This window comes from Aquila chrysaetos, chromosome 10, assembly GCF_900496995.4.
Source record: "Aquila chrysaetos chrysaetos chromosome 10, bAquChr1.4, whole genome shotgun sequence".
NCBI lineage: Eukaryota > Metazoa > Chordata > Aves > Accipitriformes > Accipitridae > Aquila > Aquila chrysaetos.
Window position 1 is genome coordinate 15,484,036 of NC_044013.1, and position 23,986 is coordinate 15,508,021.

Genomic DNA, 23,986 nt, shown 5'->3' on the forward strand with positions numbered 1-23,986 from the left:
CAAGCTGCTGGACCGTTTGTCTTACTGTGTATTATGGCTTATGGTTATAGCTTTTTTTTTTTTTTTTTTTTTTAATTTTCTGCACTAAAAAATTGCTTACTAGGCCTCATGAAGTCAGTCTGCCTGTCACTGTCTTTGCTGCTTTGCTTCTCCTTGGGTAATCATGGTGGAAATTGTTCCTCACTGGGTTGTTTTTGTAGGTGAAGGTTGCAGTAAAGAATTGACAGTAGATAAATTGCTTATTTGTCTTTAAATCAGTTCAGGTCATCGTCACTATGTGTGATTTTACTGATATTCTGTTGTCACTGTTTTTCCTCTTCAAAGCTATTTATTTATGTTTTAAGTTGAGTTTTAAGTTCATTTGAGTTCACTGTAAAATGCTGTGGGGTTTGAGGAGGAAACTAGGTTAGAGAATCAATTTGTTGACTGAGTTTAAAAAAAAACAAAACCTAACCACAAACAACCAGATAACCCCTACAGTGTAGACATATCTAGCATGCTAGCTGTGTGTCTTTAAAATAGAGTGCTCACATAGATACAATTTTCAAGAGCCATGGTTTACTTTGAAAAAAGTGATATCTAAAGTAAAGTCACAGGTATTCAGACTAGTCCTTTTAATTTACAAGGGCTGGGTGGGTAAACCTTTTCCTTTTTGGGATCCAGAAAAACTTTCATATCTTTGTTGCAGTACTTACCTGAACTGATGTTACAGCTCCAACATGGCCTGCCTGTCCTCAAAATCTTTTAGTAAAGCCATTACTACTAATCTACCCATCTTCATGTAGACATACCCTGACAGGCTTCAGGCTCAGCTTCTTCGTTCCTGTGCTTTCTGTCCAAGCTCTCCTTGGAGAGTCCTGGATAGTGTCCAGGTGAAGATCTAGGTATTTTTATTCCTTTGTCCTTGGGAGACCGTGAAAATCGGCCTTTGTTCCATCATGGCAGGGAACAGGGAGAGCCCTTGAAGTGGTAGGAGGGTCAGAAACCCAAGTTCCTGAAGCCAAAAGTTCTTCATCCTTATATCAGTGCAGAATGATAGGCAGACTTAATTGTAACCACCCATGGGTTGTGAGGCCATCATAATTAAGCTTATCATTTACCCTAACCAGTCTCTCTTAAGGTTTTGTTTATGGTAAATCAATTTACTGTTGAAAAACAGTATGGAGTACGCTGACTTGGATAGGAGAATATGAACAAAGCCCCCACCCCCATGAAGTACACAGGAAATAAATTCGTGACAGCATTTGTAAGCACAAGTGGTTAGAAAGTTGAAAAAGTGTGTGTATTTTAAATAATTTGAGTTTTAGCCACTGTGTATGAAATAGTCTGCTATGGTGTCTGTATCAAAACTGGAGAGCTACTGTACTAACAACGCTGAGCAAGGTGGACGGGTGAGTTTGAGTTCACTGGGTGGGAAGTGCATTTTTAAAGCAAAGTAATGGTCTGTTGATAAGAGAACCTTTCTCACATGAAAGAAATAACAAACCTGTAGAGAGGGAAAATCTTGAGTCATACTTGTATTAATGGTATTACCTTTTTTTGGTATGTTCTCTGTATTTGGCATATTTTTTACTCTCTAGACTAGCCTGTCGGCACTGGCAATACTCATGCCTGGGTAGAATTGGGTCTTGTGTCTTTGCAGTTCTCAAAATTCAGATACGTGCAGCGTATTAGTATGTCTGTCTGTGTTATATGCTGTTTTGATGTATGAGCACTTTGGAATTTCAAGTCAGTATTTAAATGATTGCTTATGTTCAAATAGTTCTACATGGTTTTAGCTCTTGTGAAACTTGGTAATTTTTTGTTTGATTTCTGTGGAACTTTTGTTTAGGCAGTAGGGAAATATTTGTGGTATGTGTTATTTCTGAATGCCCTTGATGCTACATTTTGTTTAAAGTTCTGGAGAAATACACTCACGAAAAATATGCATGTCAATTTCATTGTTTAACAACTCGAGTCACTGACGTTGTGGTACTAAGGACCTGCCCATGCCACAGGATGGCACTGACTTAGGGAGGAATATGGCAGAGACAGTGCATCAATGTTAATGCTAGCTGTGTGCTCAGATATAGGTGCTCTGGGCAGCATACAGCTAATGTGGATTATGAATGAGGATGGATGGCAGTTGTGCTTTGTTCTTACCACCACTGGACCCCACCAAACAGCGTATAAATCCCTGAAGGTATGTTCAGATGAGTATTGACTTTTGTGATTTTGAGGAAGATGGATACAAAGTTCTTAAAATAGCAGGCTTCACTACTGAAATGTCCTGTGGCATTCTAGGATGTAGTTCAGAGAAAAGATATAAAACTACACTGCCAGACCTTAAATTATGTATCTCTAGAAAGAAAATATGCCTTTTATATTCAGCTTTGTTACTGGCTATTGAATCAAAATTCGTTTTTTCCTACCACTTTTAAAGTTTTTTTCACTTTGGAAGGTATTTTATTTCCTACTTTCAAGAAGAGGTAATGAATATGGGCTTGTTTTATCAGTCAGGTCACATTAACAGAAGTTGCTGATTTTGTGTTATCCGCTTGAAGGCAGGGGAAGGGGTGAAGTACAAAATTATTTTTGGAGGATTCTCCCAGCTATTAGAATGTCTTCCTGAAGTAATGACAGTTGGTTATTGAAACTTTAAAAAAGATCTTTGCAGTAGACATTACTGGTCAAATATTAGTACTCTTTTCCCTTTTCATGGGTATTGTTTTTATCCAGCTGTTGAGTGGGTGTTAGAGAATGTGGAAGGAAGATGATTCTTGAAGAAATACTGCTTGTAAAAGATTACTGGCACTTTAACAGATTGCTGCAAACAAGTGTGCACTGTACATTTGATGTAGTAATTTCAAAGAATGAAATATTGATAATTTGGCTTTGCGTTGGCAACAAATTGTTCAGAGTTGGTATGTAATATGAAAGCACAACCTGATCCTCAACCCCCTCTGGTTATGAAAAATCACTTAGTGCTTGATATTAGAGTAGAGCAGTTCATGCTAGTAATTAATACCATCTGCAGAGAACACTTTACAGGTTCAGGCTTTCTGCAGTCAAAAGATGATCTGCCAAACCAGTGCATCTTTAGTTACATAACTGCTTTTTCTTGCTTTGAATTATGCATATGTCCCACTGCTTTGCCAGGGATTTTTTTTTTTTTTTTCCTCCCCCCCTTCTTCCTTCCCCCTACTGGTGTGACTGCAAGGCAGGCTCTGCCTTACCTCACACATGTGAATGTAATTGGGCAAAATGATCCCTGTGACTCTCAAATATCTGATTAATCTCTTTTAATATCATTCTTGCCTTCTCTACTTTCTTTTTTCCTTGGTTTTTTTTGCTGTTGTCTGTTTTCATTTTGTTTACACCATGATTGTTATAGATAAGCCTTACCATGCTTTGTTTATATATTCCTTTCCTCTTCTTCCCATTTTTATTTGACCAAGATGCTGTATTCACTCTCCATACTTGCATAACACTAAATTTCAGTGCAGCCTAAGCTTTTTCACTGGACGTTGCCCTGACACACCATCCAGCCCTGGATGAGTTAGGTATTCTGCCTGTACCTCCTGTTCCTTGGCTGTGTTCTGGTGTCTTGACTGTTGCTCTTGGAACTACAAGGGGCTTCAAGTTTTTGTTTTCTTTTAATTATTGATATCTTATTATTATCATCTTGGGGACCAAAGGCATGAGGACTTGCAGAAAACAAATTTATACTGTTACCAGTTATCTGCTATGTCATCTTCATTCTTTTGCCACTGAAGTCAGCATGTCTGAAAGCGCACTGGAGAGATGTGAATTCCTTTGTGTCTTGTCTTTTGCCTTGTGTCTTCCCCTTTCTTGTTTGGAGGAGAATACAGGAAGCCAGACAACTGGGTTTCCAAGCATATGGTATCCAGCATCTCCTCCCCTTGCCCTCACTTTCTCACTTAGCACACTTCAAAGCTGATTTTCTTTTTAATCAAGAGGCTACTTGGTCTATGTGTTTTCAACAAAGTTGATGCATCCAGGAATAAGACGTTCCTGTTGAATCTGGAACATCACCTATTTTGGGATTTATTATGTACACAAGAGAAAAGCCTTATACCTAAAACCACTTGCTTCTTCCTTTCTACATTTTCGTAATTAGACAATGTCATGCAGTGTAGAAAATAGCAAGTACTGATATGCAAGTAAAATGGGTGGTATGAATGCAGCTTGCTAAACCTCAAGCAATTTTGATAACATCTCTGGAAAAAAAAATGTTTGTCTGTGGTCTACAAAAGCAGTCATTTGGCACACCGTTGCCAAAGAGGATACTGATACAGAAGCTTTGACAGAAGACGCAGCCTCTGTCCAAATAATCCCTGCAGGCTGGGGAATGTGCCTGGTAATTGCTCAGTATTAATGCATCTGTGGAAATTTCTCAAAGGAGAAAAAGTTAGTTGTGATGCGCTGGTTTTGAACTGTTTACCTATATGCACATTAACAACATGCTTATCTTCCTCTCTGCCTTTGCCCTTCAATAGCAAAATCTAGATTCTCCGGTTGTCTAGAATAGAACCACCAGGGTGCATCTCCCCATATGTATTAGTGGGACAGAGTCCTCCAGCTCCTTGATACTTCAAAGGCAAAAGACATACCTACCATACGCATGTGCAAGTCTGCAACTGTTTGTATGACCAACACATTTCTAGCTTCCTGTCACTGGCCAGAAACCTTTCTGTCTCTGCATTTATGAATATTGCAGTAATGATGTGTTATGCAGCTCTTGATTGCATCCATTCTGGGTAGAAGATGAGACCTGGCAGCTCTTGGTGATTAGAGGAGCATCTGTCAGTTCCTATTTATCTCTTAATATCCATGTTATAAATAACTGGAAATGTTTGTACTTAGGTCTGTAGCTCTAGTTTTTTATTCTGTGTGTAAAAATTATGCTAACTCATATTATTTAAATATTCAGATTTGTGTAGGAAAGTGTACAGTGAGAGGGAGGATAACCATGTTTTAATGCTATGGACTGATGAACTTTCTCAATTTTATTGAATACAGTACAGCTGATGTAATCAAGCTCTGTTTCCTATGGGCTGGTGTCCTTCATTCTTATCATATCTAGTGCCAGATATTCAGATTCACAGCATATTCCTAGAACAGACCCATGGGGCAAGAAGCAGATGGTGTGTGCTGTGGCTGGCCCAGACCTGGGCAAATGCTGGTTGTGTGTCCACTGCCGAGAAGACTGCATGACCACTGACTTGAGCCTGCTTCTTCCTTCTGTAAGGCTAGGAATATAGATGTCTCTATTTAGCTGTCAATTTTCATGTAGACTCTGGAAAATTAACTTTTGATCCTTACCTCTTTTTAGAATGATTAATTTAAAATTGGCTGGTAAAGTTAAATATTCAACAGCATGATTAAATCAAGCTGGCTTCTTATTGTGTGCTTTTGAGGGGGGGGTAGGAGTCGTTTTGAAGCTTTTTTTTGTTCTGAAAATTGGGGTGAAAATGTAATACAGAGATCATGCATCCTTGGCATTAAAAACTGAATTAATAAAACAATAGCTCAGGTTCGTTTAAATGTCTTAATTTTTTTTTCTTTTAATTTAAACAATGTACACCTTAAAATTGTGGTCTCAGTGCTGCTGTATTTCATGGAAATGCAACTCTTAAAATTACTAACACAAAGTAATTCTTGCCATTGTTATGGTCTGAACAGATTTGTTTTCTATGATGGAAGTTTTAATGTTGAAATCTTGTACAACATATCTGCCCATTCACAATTCATATACTTTTCATCATAAGCTCCTTTAAATTCCTTAGTTTTCAGCCCCCATAAAGTGTTCAGAAAAGTAGAGGAATTGGTATATTTTAAAATTTTCTAGTTGTAAACCTTGGAGAAGTTTTGAGGTGGTAAAAATACAACAAAGTTTAGGAATAGTAGAAGCTTATGGGGGAAAGAAAATAACTGTAACCTTTCATAGCTTCTTTTTAATAAATAAAGTCAGATGACTTTTGCCATCTATTCAATAATTTGTGCATTGCATTGATTATTTATGCCCAGCAAATTGACTGTTTTGTGGTGGTTCAATGGTGCTCTTTAAATAGTGTGAGAGTACACAACATGCAGTACTAGCTGAAACAGCATTTAATGTTTCTTCCTATGACCATAATCTAGAAAACAATCATATTTTTAACTTTCTCAGGGAGCAATATTTTGGTTTATTTTCCCTTCATATTTTTTTTTTTTTTGTCAAAAAGGACTATTTGTGTTGTTAATTTCATGACTACTTACTGTCATGACTACAAATACTGTGGTGCTACAGATGACCATGAAATGGGAACGCTCAAGCTCACCGATTTAACAAGGAGCCCAAGAATGGAAATACGTCAAAATCTTCATATGCAGCCAAAGCAGCCTTTCCAACATCAGCAGCGGGCACTGAGCATTCGTACATCTTTTAGCTCATCCACGCTGCCAGTGTCTTCCAAACACAGAGGAAAATTTATAAACCTACGTGACAGTGTAAAAAAGAGTCCTACAAAAAGCACAGCAAAAGTAAAAGCTGCTAGTGGTTGGGTGTCTGATGGCTCATGTTCTAATTGTTCTTTAGAAAAGGTATGTATTGCACTAGGTATTTATAGATGTGCATTTTTGATGCAAACCATAGAAAGTGTGTCACACTTTTTTCTTTCTGTAGTTTTATCTCTGCTATTTCTAGAGACTTTGTTACTTAATTTTCTTTTGTATTTTATCACTAGAAATCAAAGTAGCAATAATTGAATCTGGGCTGGCAAAGAAATACTTCTGCTCGGCGTTTTCCCGTTAAGGTTGTTGCACTCTATACAGTGTGAGGTTTTTTTACAGTAATTTCTTGAAAGTGAGGAAAGTCTGGTTTGCTTGATTTTTGTTCTCCAAAATGTATCTTTTAGTACTTTACGAAGAGCAGCATTATAGAATTTGCTGGTTTAGTTGGTCTGCTTCAGGATGTGTATGGTACTCTGATTTAATTTCAGGTTAATTGATATTTCCTCACAGAAGGAGTTACTGTGTGTGTTGGTTAAACATGAGAAAATGGGTGTGTTCTTCCTTTTCACAACACCTGGACTTAGTGTTAGATTTGGAGGCATTTGTTTTAATTGATCACTTAAAGGCATTATTATCTTAGCTTTTTTTAAACATATCACTTAAATGATTATTTTTTTTGTATATAAATTTTAAAGTCCATCTTTAAACTTTTAAAAAAAAATTACTTGAGATTTATTGTACTGTTGTAACAGAATGGCTTTTCACTGTAGGTGTTAGCGCACTTATTTAGGCGGACAGGCTCTGTTAAAGTGAGTTACTTAAGTCATGCATTCCTATATATGTAATAGTCTATCATAATTATGTGCTACAGTTCCTATGTATTCAACAAAAGGTTTTTAATTGGCTCACTACTTTCTTCATAGCTTAGATTGGTTTGTGTCCATTTAAACCAAGATCATTAAATGTTTTAGTCAGATGTCTTTATTTAAAGTTATTTTGAGGAGAAGCTTTTGTTTTTCAGAATACTTTAGTGTATTTTTGGACAATTCCTAAGAATTACAAGTGATTCTTGGAAATTCCTGGGAAGCGGAGCATTGAAAGCGATATTGTGGGTTATTGGACCTTATTTAGCTGCTCTCACAGATACCTGTATCATATAATCATTTTCAGACTGATTATGTGCCATACTAAAATAAAATTAGCATTCTTCTGTTATAAGGAAGTTCCAGGTCTTCTTTCTCTGCTGATTAAAAATCTTTTAATTTCTTGCATTGTCTTTCCTTGTGGTAGCCATAGTGCCTACATCAGTTCACTGTATTCCATGAAACATTTAAGTGAAGACAGTCTTACCTTCAGTTGGATTTGCAGATCCTTTGAAAGTGGTTCCCAGTGTTGTCACCTCTTCCCTCACCCACATGGTAGTGGAAGAGACTCAACAGGAACATTGCTAGGACGCTTGGAGGAGCAGGGAGCAGCTTTTAAGAGTCAGTGCATACTAAACCAACAGCACAAAGGGAAAATACAGTGACAGTACTAATAGCTGATGAGACCAGAACCTGAAAGAATTAAAGGACTTCGAACAACGTCAGTTTTAAAATAATAAGGCTAAAAATTGGAACTGGTTGGGAGGGTTCTTGAAGCATTTGGGAATGAGAAGCCCAGAGAGACATGGGAGTTAAGAACTGATAAAAGGAAGGAAGCAGGAAAATAAAGCTGCCATTTGGTGCAAAGACAGAGGTGCAGACTGGCCCATGAGGAAATCAGCTGCAACTTGCTCAGTTAGTTTGCTAAGTCAAAGGGCGGGGAAGTATATGGTCAGTATCTAAGTATAACTTCAGTTTGTTTTTAACTTTCTCTTATTGCAGGAGTTGTAACTGTAAAGCTGGAATTTCTCTGACCTGCTAATGCTGAGCTTTTCAGCCTTAATGTTGTGTTATATTTTGATATGTAATATGTACGTATCTGAAATTTTGGTTAACAGGGTGTTTACTGTGTACATACATGGGAAACTGCTTACTTTGGAACAAGGCAGGCTTGAAGGGGTGGCTTATTTTTTGCATGTGCAGGCTGAGTGATTGCTCAAGCTATTTAATTTGATCTGTCCTCTAAAGGTTGCATCGTTCTTCCAATAACTGTAGGTTTGTTGCACTGAGCACTTCCCGCATCCTTTGCAAAATGTGTATTATCATTTTTCAATTTAGATTCTCCCCCATCCTCCTTTTTTTAACACTTGAAAGATTGTGCTGTTGTCCGTAGATATAAGGATGTTTAAATGACATAAATAGTAATCTCTCAAGATATCAGATGTATCTTGTTTTTATATCTTTCAATAACTGCAACATTTTTCACCAGCTGTTCATTTTGGATAGATTGAGTTTAAAAAAAAAAAAAGTAGAAATACCATATGTACATTTAATAAGGGTTGTTGCTCTTGGACTGTTGTTTCTTTAATATTTGTTTTTACTCTTTAATTTGGTGTATGCTATTGGTGTATGTTGCTTTGTCTTTTAAACATTTAAAAGGTTTGAGATATTTTAATACTGTTCTGGGGTTTTGGTTCATTTTCAGAATTTAGTATTTTCTTTTGTCATTATGCTTCATTATATTTAAAGATCACAAGAGTGTCTTGGAACAACTAAGTTGTGAGAGCTTTGATGTGCTGTTCAGCTTGTAATTTTGATGATAGTTGCCAGTAGTTTATGTTGCTGACAGCTTGTTGACAACCAGTATGTTAACATCTCAAAATGATCTGAGTCAACGTTTTGCTCAAAATGCTGTTTGTAATCTTGTTCCCTTGCAGCCTGAGTGTCAGTAGCTTTCCTGATTGTTATTTTAGTGAAAATTCCTAAGACCAAAATTCTACTAGTCTGAAGGTTTATGGTAAACCTGTATGAGCATCTCTGAGAGGTAGAATGAATCTGTTTTAGGATCTTCCGCCCATTTGACTAAAAGATTTTCTTTGATTTTTGCCCAGTTTAGAAACCTTAATGTCTTCCGATCCCCCCCCCCCCCCATCAAAGAGGAATATTGACTTTGTTCGGTGCTATCAACTTTAGCCACTGTTACCCTGCTTTTGCACTCTGTTGTATATTGGTGAAGGGCTTCTGTTGTGAAACCAGCCCACAAAAAAGCCTGAGTCTGTCCATTGACACGAACAGGTTTTCTGTTGGGACCCCAAAGTCTCATTACTCTGTACTGCAAGGTGAGTAACTTGGTATGAATAAGCAATCTGGATATGTCTTACTGCTTTGGGTTCTTTGACATTAGCACATTGCCGGGGATGCACTGCCATATACAGCATAGTTAAAGGTGGTTATTTGTCTTCAGTTGTAGTTATAGTCTCCAAATCCATATGATATTTCAGATTTTTTTTTTTTAAGCTGTTAAATTTGAATCTCCTTGTTTTAAAATGTTTTCCTAGTTTTTGTTATTTTGACATTTTGTTGGTGATTTTTAGCCCACAGAAGCTGTTCCTTCCTCTTCTCCCATTGTCCCTGTGATTCCTGTCCCACCAGTCCCCGCTGAGACCACTGTCATCCCATCCACCATACCACAGGTTTCTATTCTTTTATTTCCTTTTTTTGTTAAATTTGTTCAAATTTTCTTTATTCAATTTATTTCATTGCTTTGTTTAAAATCACCTTTTGGTACTCTCACACACAGGTTTGAAATGAACTGTAAAATAGCTTAATTAGTAATACACTAGAGTTTCATCCTAATTTCTGTTTTTATAGCAGCTTTTAGTCCATTTAAAATATCTGTATTTTCATACGGAAGTATATTAGAAAGTTGTGAAATAACTAAAGAAAAAAAAAACCCAAAAGAATGGAAAGAAGCAATAGGATATTTTGTCTTCATACAATAATTTTAGAGCCATTTCACCCTTAATAAAGTGTTATTGCTTGATTTATTTATTTATAGAAAATTTTCGTCTCATCTCATATACAACTACTTAATGTATGTGTCTCATTGATTACACTTGCATGGTGTTTCTAATGTTCTCCAGCCGTTTGTTGGTATTAGTGTCTGTGGTGGAAAGAGACTTAACTGCAAGGTTCAAGCAAATGATTTATTTGAACTTCACTTACAGACTTAACACGCCACTATTGCAGGTTTTACAGATACAATGGAGGAATGCACTACTGCAATTTTAAAAGCAAGAGTAGTACACTATTACAACCACAAGTGATTCACAGATGACCCCAAGCACACACGTGTTTACAAACTTAAAGCATAAACAATATTCACTTATCCCTCCAGGTAAGGGCTCTCAATCCCAGGGAAGCTACCTCGACCAGCATCCTGATCAAGGGGGGGAAGGGTCTCCTTCACAAGCCAACTGTATAGTTGGAGAAGTGACTCCCTGATTTGCAACCTGAATCTTAGGATTTTTATCCCCTGACTTGTGGAACGGTGTGTATTGCTATGCCTGAGTCGATTATGATATATGCCTGAGTGGTTTATGTATATGTGAGTGGAGTTTCCCCTTATCTTTCTTTCTTTTGCTGGTCTGTCATCATTTGAATACACAAGGTGGTTGTTTGCAACTGAAGCTGAAACCCTCCAGCTTTTCTTTACCATGCTTGCTTCCTCAGGCAGCTGAATAGTGGTTGGATTGAGACTCAGGGTATACTATTTGTTAAGGGATTTCAAGGCTCAATTCAGGTTTTGGTTCTTTAAATGGTGCAGCCACCGCCCTGTTTAGTTTAGGGTTTATCAGACAACCCAGGGCTAAGCTGTCTTCACAGCTCCCGTGAGTCGTGAGTCGTCTCTGCAGAGAGACAGGGCCTCAAAGCAATCCAAGGCTGGGTCGCTTTTGTAACCCCCCATGAGTTGCCTGTGTGCGCTACACATGGTGAAACTTGTTTGTGAACTATGAGCTGGACAATCCATACAGTGTCCTTGGGGAGATTTAGAATACAAAAGGGGGTTGGGGGGTTTTTTTTACCCCTCTATTCCAAATATATTTGACTCATAAAACGTGCTTCCCTTCTGGACCTTCATTCTTTAGGTCACATAATGTCAACACACAAAAAACCCCCAACCCTGTCAAAACAAGTGAAAGCAGTAAACATTAATTAACATTAATATCTTGCATATAACTTGGAACATGTGACCACAGCATGGCAAGCTATAGAATAATTAAGGATAGGTAGCAGTTATATTTTTGCATATAGAATAGCATTCTGCTTTTATTTCAGTGCAAAAATCTCAAATGATAAGTGCACACCTTCTGAAAACACGGGTCACTTTTTAGAATTTTTTGGTGACAGATATTTATTAACTTTAAAAGGGAATTAAGCTATCCAGAATATTACTGGGATATTTTTGTGGGATATACATCAGTATTTTTTTTCTTAAGGTCTGCTTTCAAGCAATGTGGCTAAACTTGCAACAGATAGTAATCTTTTTTTATCTCTGCTACATTGTTAAATTTTACAGCATCCAATAATTATCAAAACTTTTTACACTTGGCTGTTTTGTAGTGCAATTTCTAGTGGATGTGTGTTTACACAAATCTGTCACCTGTACTTTTCCCAAGAGGCAGACCAGAGATTTGATTAGTTTCAGAAATATTTCCTTCTTATTGATGGATTCTGCTCACATCAGGATTTGAGGCAGACAGACTAGTGCAACCAGTGGATGGACTTCTGTTGTCAGCCTTGATTGATAAAGATAAGTGAGTCTCCAGTAGCATTTACTTTCAGGGAATTGCCAGTAGGCTAAACTTAATTTAAAATAAAATAATTAGTGCTGTATTTTCTTTGACTGCCATTGCTGTGACAGCATTACTGTCCATTGGTGATACTGGATTACAAGCAGAAGAGTAAGAATTGAGTGGTCTGTGCCTCTGCCTTCTGAGTTCATATAAATGTCTGCAGGAGTTAGCTGTGTAATTCTGCGTCATTTGTGATTCTGAGCAATTAGAAAATACCATACAAAGTTATAATCAACTTTGGATTTGGCACGTGCATTTTTGTGCAATATATACATCTCTCTATTTTGTTAATCACTTTACCCCTTAGGCAAGCCCTTAGTCTGCTTGTAAATAAACTTGTCAAATGGCTTTTAAATATTTGAATAAGTCCTGGCACAGAAGCTTGAAAGTGTTAGGTAGTTTGGAGAACTCTTGCAAAACAGACTGAAATACCTGGTCTTCCTTTCAAAAACATTTGATGTTTTGAGTTAGATGTTGTCATGTGTTTTTGCAGTGTCCAGGCATACCTTTGGAATGCCTAGCACAAAGCTTTTCTGCTTCATGCTTGGAAATGATAGTAAATTATTGCTTCTTGATGGAGAATTCACATAAATGCAGAAGGAGTGTTAGGAATAATCACTTAACTTACAGAAGGTATTTTGCATTGGTTGGCTAGTTTGTGTCTCAAACATACTGTTCACATAGAAATCTCGCCTACTAATAGCAATTTGCTTTTAGTGAGTCTCCATCTTATTTTTTTAAGACATTAAAAGAAGAACACTTGTCAGCCTCAAGAAAAGGATCCATGGGAAACCAGCATTAACTGGCACTGCTTTTGTTGAATATACTTGAATATTACAGAATCCTAATATTAAATAATAAATTCCAAAATTGAGTGAAATGTAAAGAACATGACTGAACTTTCAAAATTAATCCTTGTTTTATTTTCTATTTACAAATTAACAATGTTTTCATAGTTGATACACAAATATAAAACAAATGTATGTATGCTGGTCTCTGGTAGATCCAGCGGAGATTAGACTCCTAATGCTTCATATTCAGTCATGTTCTCTTTAATACAGTGTGTTGTTTTGTTTTTCTTAGAATTGTGTTAATTGTAAAGCTCTTGCAGGGATGGTTATGCATATTTTAATTGATTGGTATTTTTAGCACAGGATCTTATTTTTAATTTAATCTTATTTTAATAGAACCTGCATTTGAATAAGAAGCAGAAATTGAGATATAACTTAATGGCAGAAGATGGTTGTGAGGTATAGCATTGTTTTGACAGAGATTTTTGTCATGTATTAGTAACTAGTACTTTATTTCTGTACTGCATGAAGTGTGCCCATGCTTCTGCTGAAAGAATTGCTGGGTGAGAAAGGTGTTTGGCATCTTGACGGTCATAAGTGTCATCCTTTTTGGTTCCTTTTTTTAATGGTCTACTCTGTTAACTTGCATAGATACCGCCTGATTTTAGTACTTATTAAATGTTACAGGCCTAATTTCTGACACAGCAACCTGATAGTAGATTGATGACTCCTGTCTAGCGATGGTAGATTATTCATTTCAGCTTTTTTGTAAGGAACTTCTGAGTCATCACTTTCTAGCTTTTGGGAGCTTGTAAAAATCATAAATTCTTCAGAAGTATGTTGCTGTCATGGTAGTGAAACTAAAATGCAGAGTATGAATAGGTTAATGTAATTGTCATGTTTTTGTAGGTCTTGAGTTTATCTTTGAATGAATTTAATACTAGCTTCTATTGCAGCCTGTTAAACTGTCCCTAAACTTATTTCCACACGCACACATAAGAGATTTAAGGAGGGTGGGGTGGGGTGGGGGGAGAATGTCTCTAATTTTAAAGATGATGAATTTTTATACATACAAAAAAAAATCTCAGCTTCATTAAAACAGTAAGGAGGTTAGCTTTGTTTTATGCCACTGAGTTTGTAGGTCCTGTTGAACTTAATACGTCAACAGTATTTGGAGTCTGGAATATATCTGCACGCTTTTTTTGTTGTTGTTCTTAGAGCAGGCTAGAAGCAGCCTATCTTAAAGGCAGATAATTGATGCAAAAATAGGAAATCTGTTTATTTGGAAGTATTTCAGATAAATGCCACCAGTCTGTATGGATTTTCTTTCAGTTGAAACTGTATTTTTCGTAGAAAAATTCTCAGTAACATCAGAGAGTAAAAGTGTTAGCTTATTCTACCAGTTCCTGGCTCGCAAGAATGTTATATTGTTTCATATTTCTGTAGCAGTAATCTCTGATTGCTTATGGCTTGTGAATCCATAACAATTTTCTGATGGAAACACATGCTGCTGTGTGGTAGGTTAATGTCTGCTGTGGATTTGCTTTCACAAGCCAGTTTTGTAGATCCTCTCTTCCCTAAGTTTGTATTTCTGTAAGTTTCCATTTTGCAGGCTGAAGGCAGGGGAGAGGGGGAGTCTTCCTGGTAGGAAGAAAGGAATCAAATCAACCAAAATTTTGTTTTAAGATATTGGCTGGTAAATCAACTTCTGAATGTCATACCACAAGTACTATGGTAACTGGCATCATGTCAAATGGTAGCATGACCTAGTTTTTCTGTTGAAAAACAGGATAATAAATGACAGAACTTGTATATAAAACATGAGCTCAGAATTTTGGAGGAGTATGGTTTTGTGGCATGAAAGCAATTTGTTCAGGGTAGAAACAAGTGTTTCAGAAGGTGAATTTTTGAGGTTCTCGGGCTGAGGCTACCTTTTAACAGAACTTTGAGAAACACAGCAAATTAAATGTTGTATAATTATCATTAGTATTGCTTTCTCTTATGCTGTATAATTTTTTTTTTATTCTTTTGTTAAAGGCAAATCCTCCTCCAGTGCTGGTGAATACAGATTCTTTGGAGACTCCAACATACGTAAGCCTACACTTGCTTTCAATTATAACTTTAGATAATGTTTTATGTATGTAGTTGTGTAGGTCTGTTGTTACTGTTTAATAAAACCTATTTTACTTCTCTGATAGTGCTTGATTTCGTCAGCTGTCCTGATGGTTTCTTGAAGTCCTTAAACAGCTGTTTCATGAAAAAAAAAAAAAAAAAAAGTTGTACATTTCAGGTGGAAGGTTCTGTGTGAGTACCAATGTGTGACAGTGCAAAACACAGTTGTTTGAGGTTCCAGAGGTTGAGTGTTCAGAGAACAATCTGTTTCTTCAGCTGTGCGGGCAGATGCTTTAATATTTAATGTGCCATTTCTGTTGTACTTTTCATAAAAACGCTTATTCATGCAGTAGCTATACTTAAGATTTTAGAGCTCTAAATGTTCATAAAAATGCATTGGTTCTGTTTGAAACATTAAGGTGGTAAGTGTAGTTACATGGAGGCTAAAATTTGTGTTTGGCAGTGTGTGTTTTGTGATAGGAATACCACTGGCAGAGAGAGACTTCAGAGGCTTTGGAATGTATGTAAGTCTGGCATAAGTTTCAGGTCTGAATTTTCCTCCCTTACCTTTCTCCTATAGTTACTTATATCCCACTTGCTTGTCATTTTCCTGAACAGTGTTAATGACTGTACTAGTTGCTTTATATTGTGTTTATTCTAAGCACTGGTATTAGCAAGTAAAGAGTAAATCTTGTCCTTGTTGAAAGCATTCATAACTTAGAAACGTTGCTAGAAAGGAGCTGTAATAACTTGACAGACAAAAGTGTGAATTAACAGTTTAAGCAGAAGACAAAAGATTAGTACAGTGACATAATTGGCTCATAAATGAGTCCCGAGTGTAATAATGATGTCTCTGACTAACTGCAGGCTACTGCTGTGATCTTTATGTGGCCCTTTTATTGATGTGATGCAGATACGGTTTAGAAAAGCATACTGAAGGTGAGGTGTCTCCCTGCCCACATAACCTAAACCAAGAAGAAAAGTGATTAATAAATATGTATTCACATTTCAGAAGGCCCCATCTGATAGAGGCAGGAACACAGTAAGTGGAGGACAGTAGATAGTAGAAATAGGAAGAGAAAATAGCATTAACAGAACAAACTGGCACTCAAAATTTTAAGCTGTCTAAATTATCAGTTTGCAGTGAATGTAAAACAAACAAGCCCATAATTATCTGTAATCTAACCTACTCTGTAAGTGTAGGAAGTTGAGTAAAGGAATATCCTTCTAGGTTCCCAGGTTGTTAAGCAGTAAGTAATATAAAATCATACTTGTGAGGTAACTGCATCATGAATCTACAAAAACCTTAGCTATTAACGCTTTTTCTGTTGAAAGGAGAACAAAGCAAAATATGAATCAAGAAAGTAATCAAGGAATAAATGGTCAAGAACATAGCTCTCATTATCTGAATCTTAAAGCAGCTGAGGAAGTACTCACTCTTAGAACTCAAACTAGGTTGGAAACAGATGCCAAGCAGCAATTTTTTTTTTTTTTTTTTTTCATTCTTTGTAAAAGCCCAAGGAAATACAAACAAAACTCAAGTTGATGGCACATAGAAAAGAATAACCATACCAGACAAATGAACTTCAGTACAGCCAGAAGGCTCTAACCAAATTCTGCTGAACTACTAATAGGTTTTCAGATTCAAAGAAGATTGCTGTAGCATAATTACAGCATTTGTACAGAACTTCCTTCATCCAGAGGGAGTCCCTGCAAATAAAGCTTGGCTTAATGGATCTGAGATCACTTCAAAACTTGCAAAAGGTAGAATAGGACAGTGATTTTTATCATTTGATGTATCCTTGCTCCTGTTTCTGCTAATGTTCAGTTTGTTAGATAAAATCAATTCAAAGGTAAATAAAAAAAAAGGGGGGGGACTCTAGAACTGAGCTAAAGCGAAAGGTAAAAATTGTGGAGGTTCTTGTTTGCTCCTGTTTATCTAGATGATATGTTAAAATTGGATTACAGAGTTTTGTACATGGAAATAAACAAGAGACTGCTTAAATATATTAGGATTGGCTTTGTTTTGCCTAATGGTAATGAATAGGGAAAATATTAATTATCCTTGTTATTTATTTAAAAAAAAAAAAATAAAGCCACATACTGATCAGTCATTGTGAACCATTTCCCAGGTACTGTCATGCTGGATGACTGGTTCAGTTAGCACATGTTGTCATTCTTGTAGATAATAGCTCAAGGACTAAGCTAACAAAAACTTCTTGATCACAGCGGCTTCTTTTATGTTGGTGTAGTAATAGATACAGTTTCATGTATGCAGAAGGTCAAGACCTCTTCCCTTTTTAATGGAGAAATATCATGTGTTAAAACCACAGTATCTTTTCCACTGAACAAACTGCTAAGGACATAATTTTTGAGGTACTGCACAAAGAAGAAGATAATAATCTTATGTCTCGAGTGGACATGGCCTTTGTTGTGTTAAGGGGAGATATAATTAGAGATTGAGGAAAAACTGTAGTGAAGATTAAATGAGCTTGATATTAGCCTGTGTAAGTTGTGGCATCTCCAGCTTTTGGGGCTTTTAAATATGTTAAATAAGCATATGCGGAATGAAGCAGATGTGATCTTAATTTTGTTTGGGATGAATTAAAGTCCGTTTTTTAATTCTTTGCTAGAAAACTACAGATTTTAAAATGCTTTCTTCTATACTTATATTTTGTATCTTTATAAAATCTTGAATAGTATGTTAAGAGTACAGAAGACTATCAGACATAAAATATCTTAAGAATACACAAGAAGCTTTGTAAAATAATAGTATAAATGTTATTTCTTACCTTATTAAATATTTCATCCTAAAAGGCTTGAAATAGGGAATTGCTTGTGGCTGCTTGTTGTATATGCTGCTGTAGGTATCTGTGGAGGGAAGGATTTGGGTTCCAAGATATCTTAGTAATTGAAAAAAATAAATCTTAATGTTACTTTTATATTAAATATGGTTAAGAATTTGACATTTAATTATTTTCACCTAATCTGAATATTTGTTACTTCTGTTATTTGATTCTGTCCTAGTTCTGTAGGCAGCAAAGAATGTAGGTATCCTTTCTAACGAGGACAACGAGGCTTACTTCTAGTATTTTGAGGTTTCTATCTAGCTTTAAAAAATATTCTTCTAAACTCTTCTTCTGTTTTTGGTCCCGTTTTAATTTGTTGATATTTAGTATATATGTATAACATGATAAATAGTAATATAAACAGTTATTAAATGTTGCTTTAGAAAGGTCTTACGCACTTCTAGTGAGAAATGGTATAAAGCATCAGTCTTTGATTTTTCTCTGCTCTGTGCAGAACACCAGTTTGAAAATACTGCTCATTCTTCTGTACAATTTCTTCTCTACCCCACGACCCCTTCCTTTTTTCTCAGTTTCAACTTGCTATATGGCCTGAGGCACATCTGATGATCTCAAGAGCATTTTTTTTTTTCTGGCAATCAGAAGCAGAGGGCCTCTGCTCTACAATATGTGTGCAGAACAGTCTGCTTTCTGAAATCTTAACTTCTAAACTCATACAAAAAGAATGTCTGATTCATGTACAGAGCAGTGTGAAAATCACGTGTCCCCTCTAAGCTCAGTGGTCACTGTGAATCAGCTGAGATTTGATGGGAGTGAACTGCCAGCTGAGCAAACTGTCATGTAAAGTGTAAAATTCTCTGTAAGTCTCACTTTTCTTTCTTTATAGGTCAATGGCACGGATGCAGATTATGAGTATGAAGAAATTACTCTTGAAAGGGTAACATGCTAAATGTCTTTCTATACTCTTTTAGATGGGATCTATGATACCTTAATATGAAAAATTAACATCTTGATACTGCTAAATGTCAATCCAAAACAATCCTTACTGTTTTGTATTTTTTTTTTTTCCCCTTTAGGTAGATTATTTAACCTAAAGAAAAAAATACACCCAGTTGCTGGAGCAGGAATAGAAGTTTTTATTAATATCCTTGAATATTAAGAGGAAAATGGGGGAAGGATCTCCCTGAGACATACTGCATTTAATGTTCTTATCTAGGCTTGTAGAGAGTAATAACACAAATTGTGATTTCATTTCCTATATTGCCACTTATGATAGGTTTTTATTTATACAATTTAGTCTTATATTGAGATTGAGGCTTCCAGTTGTGATTACAAGTGATGCCTTGTCATATGCATTGCTTCGTTAGGTTTACAATGTTGAGATCTATCTCAGTTCTCTTTTCTTGAGCTGCACTGTTAACAGAAAGAAAGAAAGAAAGAAATGGTTGTGTTTCATACCTGTGCAGTTCTGGTGGTTACTGAGAGGGTGAAGAGGTCTTGCAGTTTGCAGTAAGAACAGGCAACCTTTGAAGAGAAAATATCAGTCTGAATCTCTGCATCTGTGATGATATATTACATATGTGACACAAATCATGTGGGGGCTTCTCTGGGAAAAATAATTTGTCACTAATAATTTAATGAGGAGCAAATATTCGTATGAATAATCTCAAAGATCTAGCTCACTAGAGAGGGAAGTTTTTATCTAGTTTATCAAGTTCAGTGAGAAAGCTGTGGGGTTGCAACTGTATCTCTTACAGTTACACAATGACTTATGTTCTTCTATGAAAATAAGTATAATTATGTCTTACGTATGGTTATATGTAGTATACTGCTTGACGTGTCTTTTAGTATTTTTTATTGGTGAAAATTACATAGATTTGGTTCTATATTGAATCAAATAGATAAACTTGAATATCTTTTCCCCCAAAAAGAAATGTGTAAATCTTTTTTCCCCTCTACCTTTAGGGAAATTCAGGACTTGGCTTTAGCATTGCAGGTGGTACAGACAACCCACATATTGGGGATGATTCAAGTATTTTCATTACAAAAATTATAGCCGGGGGTGCAGCTGCACAGGATGGAAGATTACGGTATGATGATTTTCTATGTTGGGTTGCTAAATGTTTGTTACTACATCTTCAAACAGTGGATAGAACATTTTCTGTTGCTTTTAGTAGTTTTACATGCTACTTTACATTTTAAATAAGTTTTACTTACAGAAGTATTTTGTAAATAATGAAAAATATTTGAGTGGACCAATTATTTTTTTCCCCAACCGATAAAATCTGCATTTAAGTGAAATTAAGTTAACTTTATCTTTTCTGTTTGGTGGTATAAATTGATTATGCCATATGTTCTATAGTCCTTAATTCAATATACAATGGAAAAGCTTAGACAGGTAGGATAGGTAACTAACTCTTGGTTATCCATGTGCAGATTTCCTGATCTGTAGGATAGTTGAGCTTAATAACAACCCTCTTTTATGCTTGGTATAATTCTGTGTCTTAATTTTTCAAAGATACTACACATTTTCAAAAGCAGTATTTTTTTTTTTTCTTTAAATTAATAGCATACTCCTTCTCCAGTCAGTATACCTCGTTTTCTTATTTAACTGTGGACTGATACTACTACTTAACTCCTAGTGAGGAAAAGTTGGCATATTACTAGATGGTAGCAAGTGATATTTGCAACTTTGAGAAGAATACTGTTAGAAGTTAATAACAAATTGCATTAATAAATTATTTTTTAAATCCAGAACAGTCTTTAAATATATTCCTGTATCACTGTGTGGAAAAAAAACCCACATCCAGTTGTAGGACCAGCTTTTTTTCTCATGTTGTCAAATCATTTTTGGTGCAAATGCCTGATGCGTTATGGTTTTTAGTCCTAATAAGCTTATTTCAAGGCTTCATTTTAGCTTGTTGGCTATTGTCAGAGGTACATCTGGCAGAACACAGTGACAGGTGGGTCAGGCATTGTACTTAGTGTAATGAGAGCTCAGTGTTACTACAGCAACATGTTAAATGGAGTGGAAGGCCAGCACTTAAACAGCTTGTGAAAGGCAGTAATGGGGGTTGACTTGTTCATATCATGGCTTAAAACTAGTGTTCTCATTGCATGCCTCCTAGTTTCTGAATTTTTTTAGTTCTTTCTTATAGCCCTAAATGTACTTTGTACGAAGCTCTGTCAAAATACTGTTTAAATGAAACACATATAAGATGGTGTTCTCTTTGGCTGTGAACAAAATATTCCCTTTAAATGTCTTCTAGTAGTCCTTGGGTTGTTTTTTTTTTAAAGCACTAATAATTAATTTTAGAGCGTTGTCTTGAATCAGTATAATTTTGAAGCAAAATCTATGTATCTTATTGTGTTAATATGTATCTTAGTGTATTGTAGACAAAATATTAGGCTCCTAATGTGTCTGCTCTGCTATAACACAACAGCTGAACATGAATGTTGCTGTCTCTAGGGTTAACGATTGTATTCTACGAGTAAATGAGGTGGATGTTCGTGATGTGACACACAGCAAAGCAGTTGAAGCATTGAAAGAAGCGGGATCAATTGTACGATTGTATGTCAAAAGAAGAAAACCAGTCACAGAAAAAATAGTGGAAATCAAACTTGTAAAAGGCCCTAAAGGTATGTAGGAATTATAAAGCTTCTGTTTCACAAGAAGGATAGTGTTGACGATAGATTTCTGCATTTATTTTTCAAAATAAAATAGTAACTTGCATATGAAGTTCTAGGAAATGCAGAATAATGAAAAATAAGATAATGGCATCTCAAATGCTTCTGAATTTTCATCCATGTCTTGAAACTTCCTGTAGAATGCATATTTTTCTTTCAAATGATAAAAATGTGTTTCTAATAGTATTTAGTAATTTTAAGTACATTACAAATGGGAGTAAAATATTTAATTGAATTACGTAGAAAGGATCTTTGAGAGATTAAAAAACACTTAGACAAAGCTTTATTTTGTTTCTATATGGGTAAATGTTGGACAATGGTTCTTTAAATATTAGTGGAGATGCTATAGCTCTGCTGTGTGCGTCTTTCACAAGGCATGGAGCAAATAGTTTAGTTTTTGATTTTCAGAACTTCTGTAAATGTTACGTCTTCTCTAGAATTTTCTGGAAAATTATGGAGTTCATTTGGAAAGGCATCCAGTATTGCTTCAGCCAGAGCCTAATATTTTTATATAGGTGTTTGTGTGATACAAATAGCGTTATTATTTATATAATAATTTGAATCTAATGAATGCTAAAAGGTTTCTTGAGTAATGATTTTATCTTCAAGCAGGTCTTGGTTTCAGTATTGCTGGTGGTGTAGGAAATCAGCATATACCTGGAGACAACAGCATCTATGTAACCAAAATCATTGAAGGTGGGGCAGCACATAAAGATGGCAAACTTCAGATTGGAGACAAACTTTTAGCTGTAAGTAAGAGCTGCGTTTTTTTTATGGTCATTCACTTTTAGGCCCAGTAAGGGCGTGGTTTACTTTGTGGTTAAGCTGCCTGCCGGTGGAGTGTTACTTCATAGAATTCAGTAAAAAAAATTGATATTGCCAGGAAATCAATGATAAAAATTAAAAATGCAGTGTTCAACACCATCTCATCAGGAAATCTGAAATCTATTCCTGTCCCAACGTTTCATGCAAAACCTGTATTAATCACCATGTTTATTTCTGATGCCCGCTATTATTTTTCTGGGATCTGAGTGACAGGATTGTAAACCAGCATACAATGGGATTGTTTCTCTTCTCAAAAAAGAGCAACAGAAAGGAACTCCATGTACTGGTGGCTGGCCAGTCTGTAGTGAAACTGCTGCTTACATTGGATTTCAGTGTTTGTAATGCTTTGAATGGCTTTTTTTTTTTTTTTTTAAGCTTAAAATACTTCAAAGTTGAATTTTCTATGCACAAAGTAAAAGTAACTTTCAACTTTCTTAAATTCCATCCACAAATCCAGTTGTCCAGCTAGAAAAATGAGAGCCAGAGCCAGGAATTTCTGAATGAATTTCTGAATTGTAAACTCAACTCTGGTTGAGGGCTCTACCCTCCTACGTCTACCAGGCAATACCTGCTTCTGTAAGAGCTCTGAGTACATCTGTACTCAGAGTACGTGACAGCAGAGTGTGTGCTCTATTGCTCTTTGAACAGTAAGAAACTGACTCCAAATTTTTAGTGCAGAGTTTCCTATCTGTAAAAAGTTTTTTTGGATAAGTTCGCCACTTACAAATACAGAGCTGGGAAAACTGAAGCTACTTAAAGAATCCTGGTATTATCCCTTTATCTAAAGAATCCTGCTTTTTTGAAGTATTCAGAATGAGATCTTGGTGTTAAAATGGATAGTTCTGTGAAATCAGCTCAAGACATGAGCAAATCGTTATGTGAGAACTGTGAGGGAAAAAAAGAGAGAATATATTATTTTTACTATTAGTTGCACAATAACTATATACCTTCATATGCCATGCAAATTTAGAAACCCCAAGATCCAGCTGCTTGGTGATAATGCTGTCACATATTTGATGTTTTTAAGTTTTGAAATCTGCATCATGGGAAGTGTTTTGATTATAGGACTTCCCCAGAATGCGAGGGCACTGGAAAGCTTCCTTTTAATGGTCAACTGCTTTCCAGTGTTATAATTTGTCACCTGTACAAGAAAATTTCATGCTAACTTGCTTATATCATAAAATGTATGGAAAGTTTTAATGAATTTTTGTTAGAAGTAGCAAACTTTTGCGACAGATTACTTTGTCCAGTATTACTTTATCCATTAAAAAAAATTGCCTGATAAAATTAAATAAAGTAGCTTTGGATTAATATCAGATACTGTTTCAGGGATGCAAGGAGCATATACATTATGCTATTGGATATAGTAAATATAATGTCCTAATTTATTGTAGCTGTAATCATTCCCTCAGTTCATTAAGTTAGGAAAGAAGTGAGTAAAATGTCATCTATAATATCTTCTGATTAGCTGAATTTCACTTACTCAAAGCTTTAGTCACTAATGTAGAGATAAGCTCCCATATTTTGCAGAATGTAACTTTCTGTCTGCA

At 35.8% G+C, this 23,986-nt stretch overlaps 1 protein-coding gene across 33 annotated transcripts in view; it reads left to right on the forward strand.

Moving 5' to 3' along the window:
* Window positions 1-23,986, forward strand: part of DLG1 (discs large MAGUK scaffold protein 1) — a 172,919-nt gene that overhangs the window by 91,568 nt on the left and 57,365 nt on the right. For 11 of the 33 annotated variants that reach the window (XM_030027191.2, XM_030027193.2, XM_030027194.2 and 8 more), the window contains 6 exons: window positions 9,953-10,051; window positions 15,043-15,096; window positions 18,811-18,861; window positions 19,890-20,014; window positions 21,394-21,563; window positions 22,221-22,360. In XM_030027191.2, the coding sequence (XP_029883051.1) occupies window positions 9,953-10,051; window positions 15,043-15,096; window positions 18,811-18,861; window positions 19,890-20,014; window positions 21,394-21,563; window positions 22,221-22,360 (639 nt within the window). Of the gene's footprint in view, window positions 1-5,139; window positions 5,247-6,178; window positions 6,586-9,952; window positions 10,052-15,042; window positions 15,097-18,810; window positions 18,862-19,889; window positions 20,015-21,393; window positions 21,564-22,220; window positions 22,361-23,986 lie in introns of those variants that run through there. The other 22 variants (XM_030027192.2, XM_030027197.2, XM_030027195.2 and 19 more) reach the window with 6 other exon arrangements.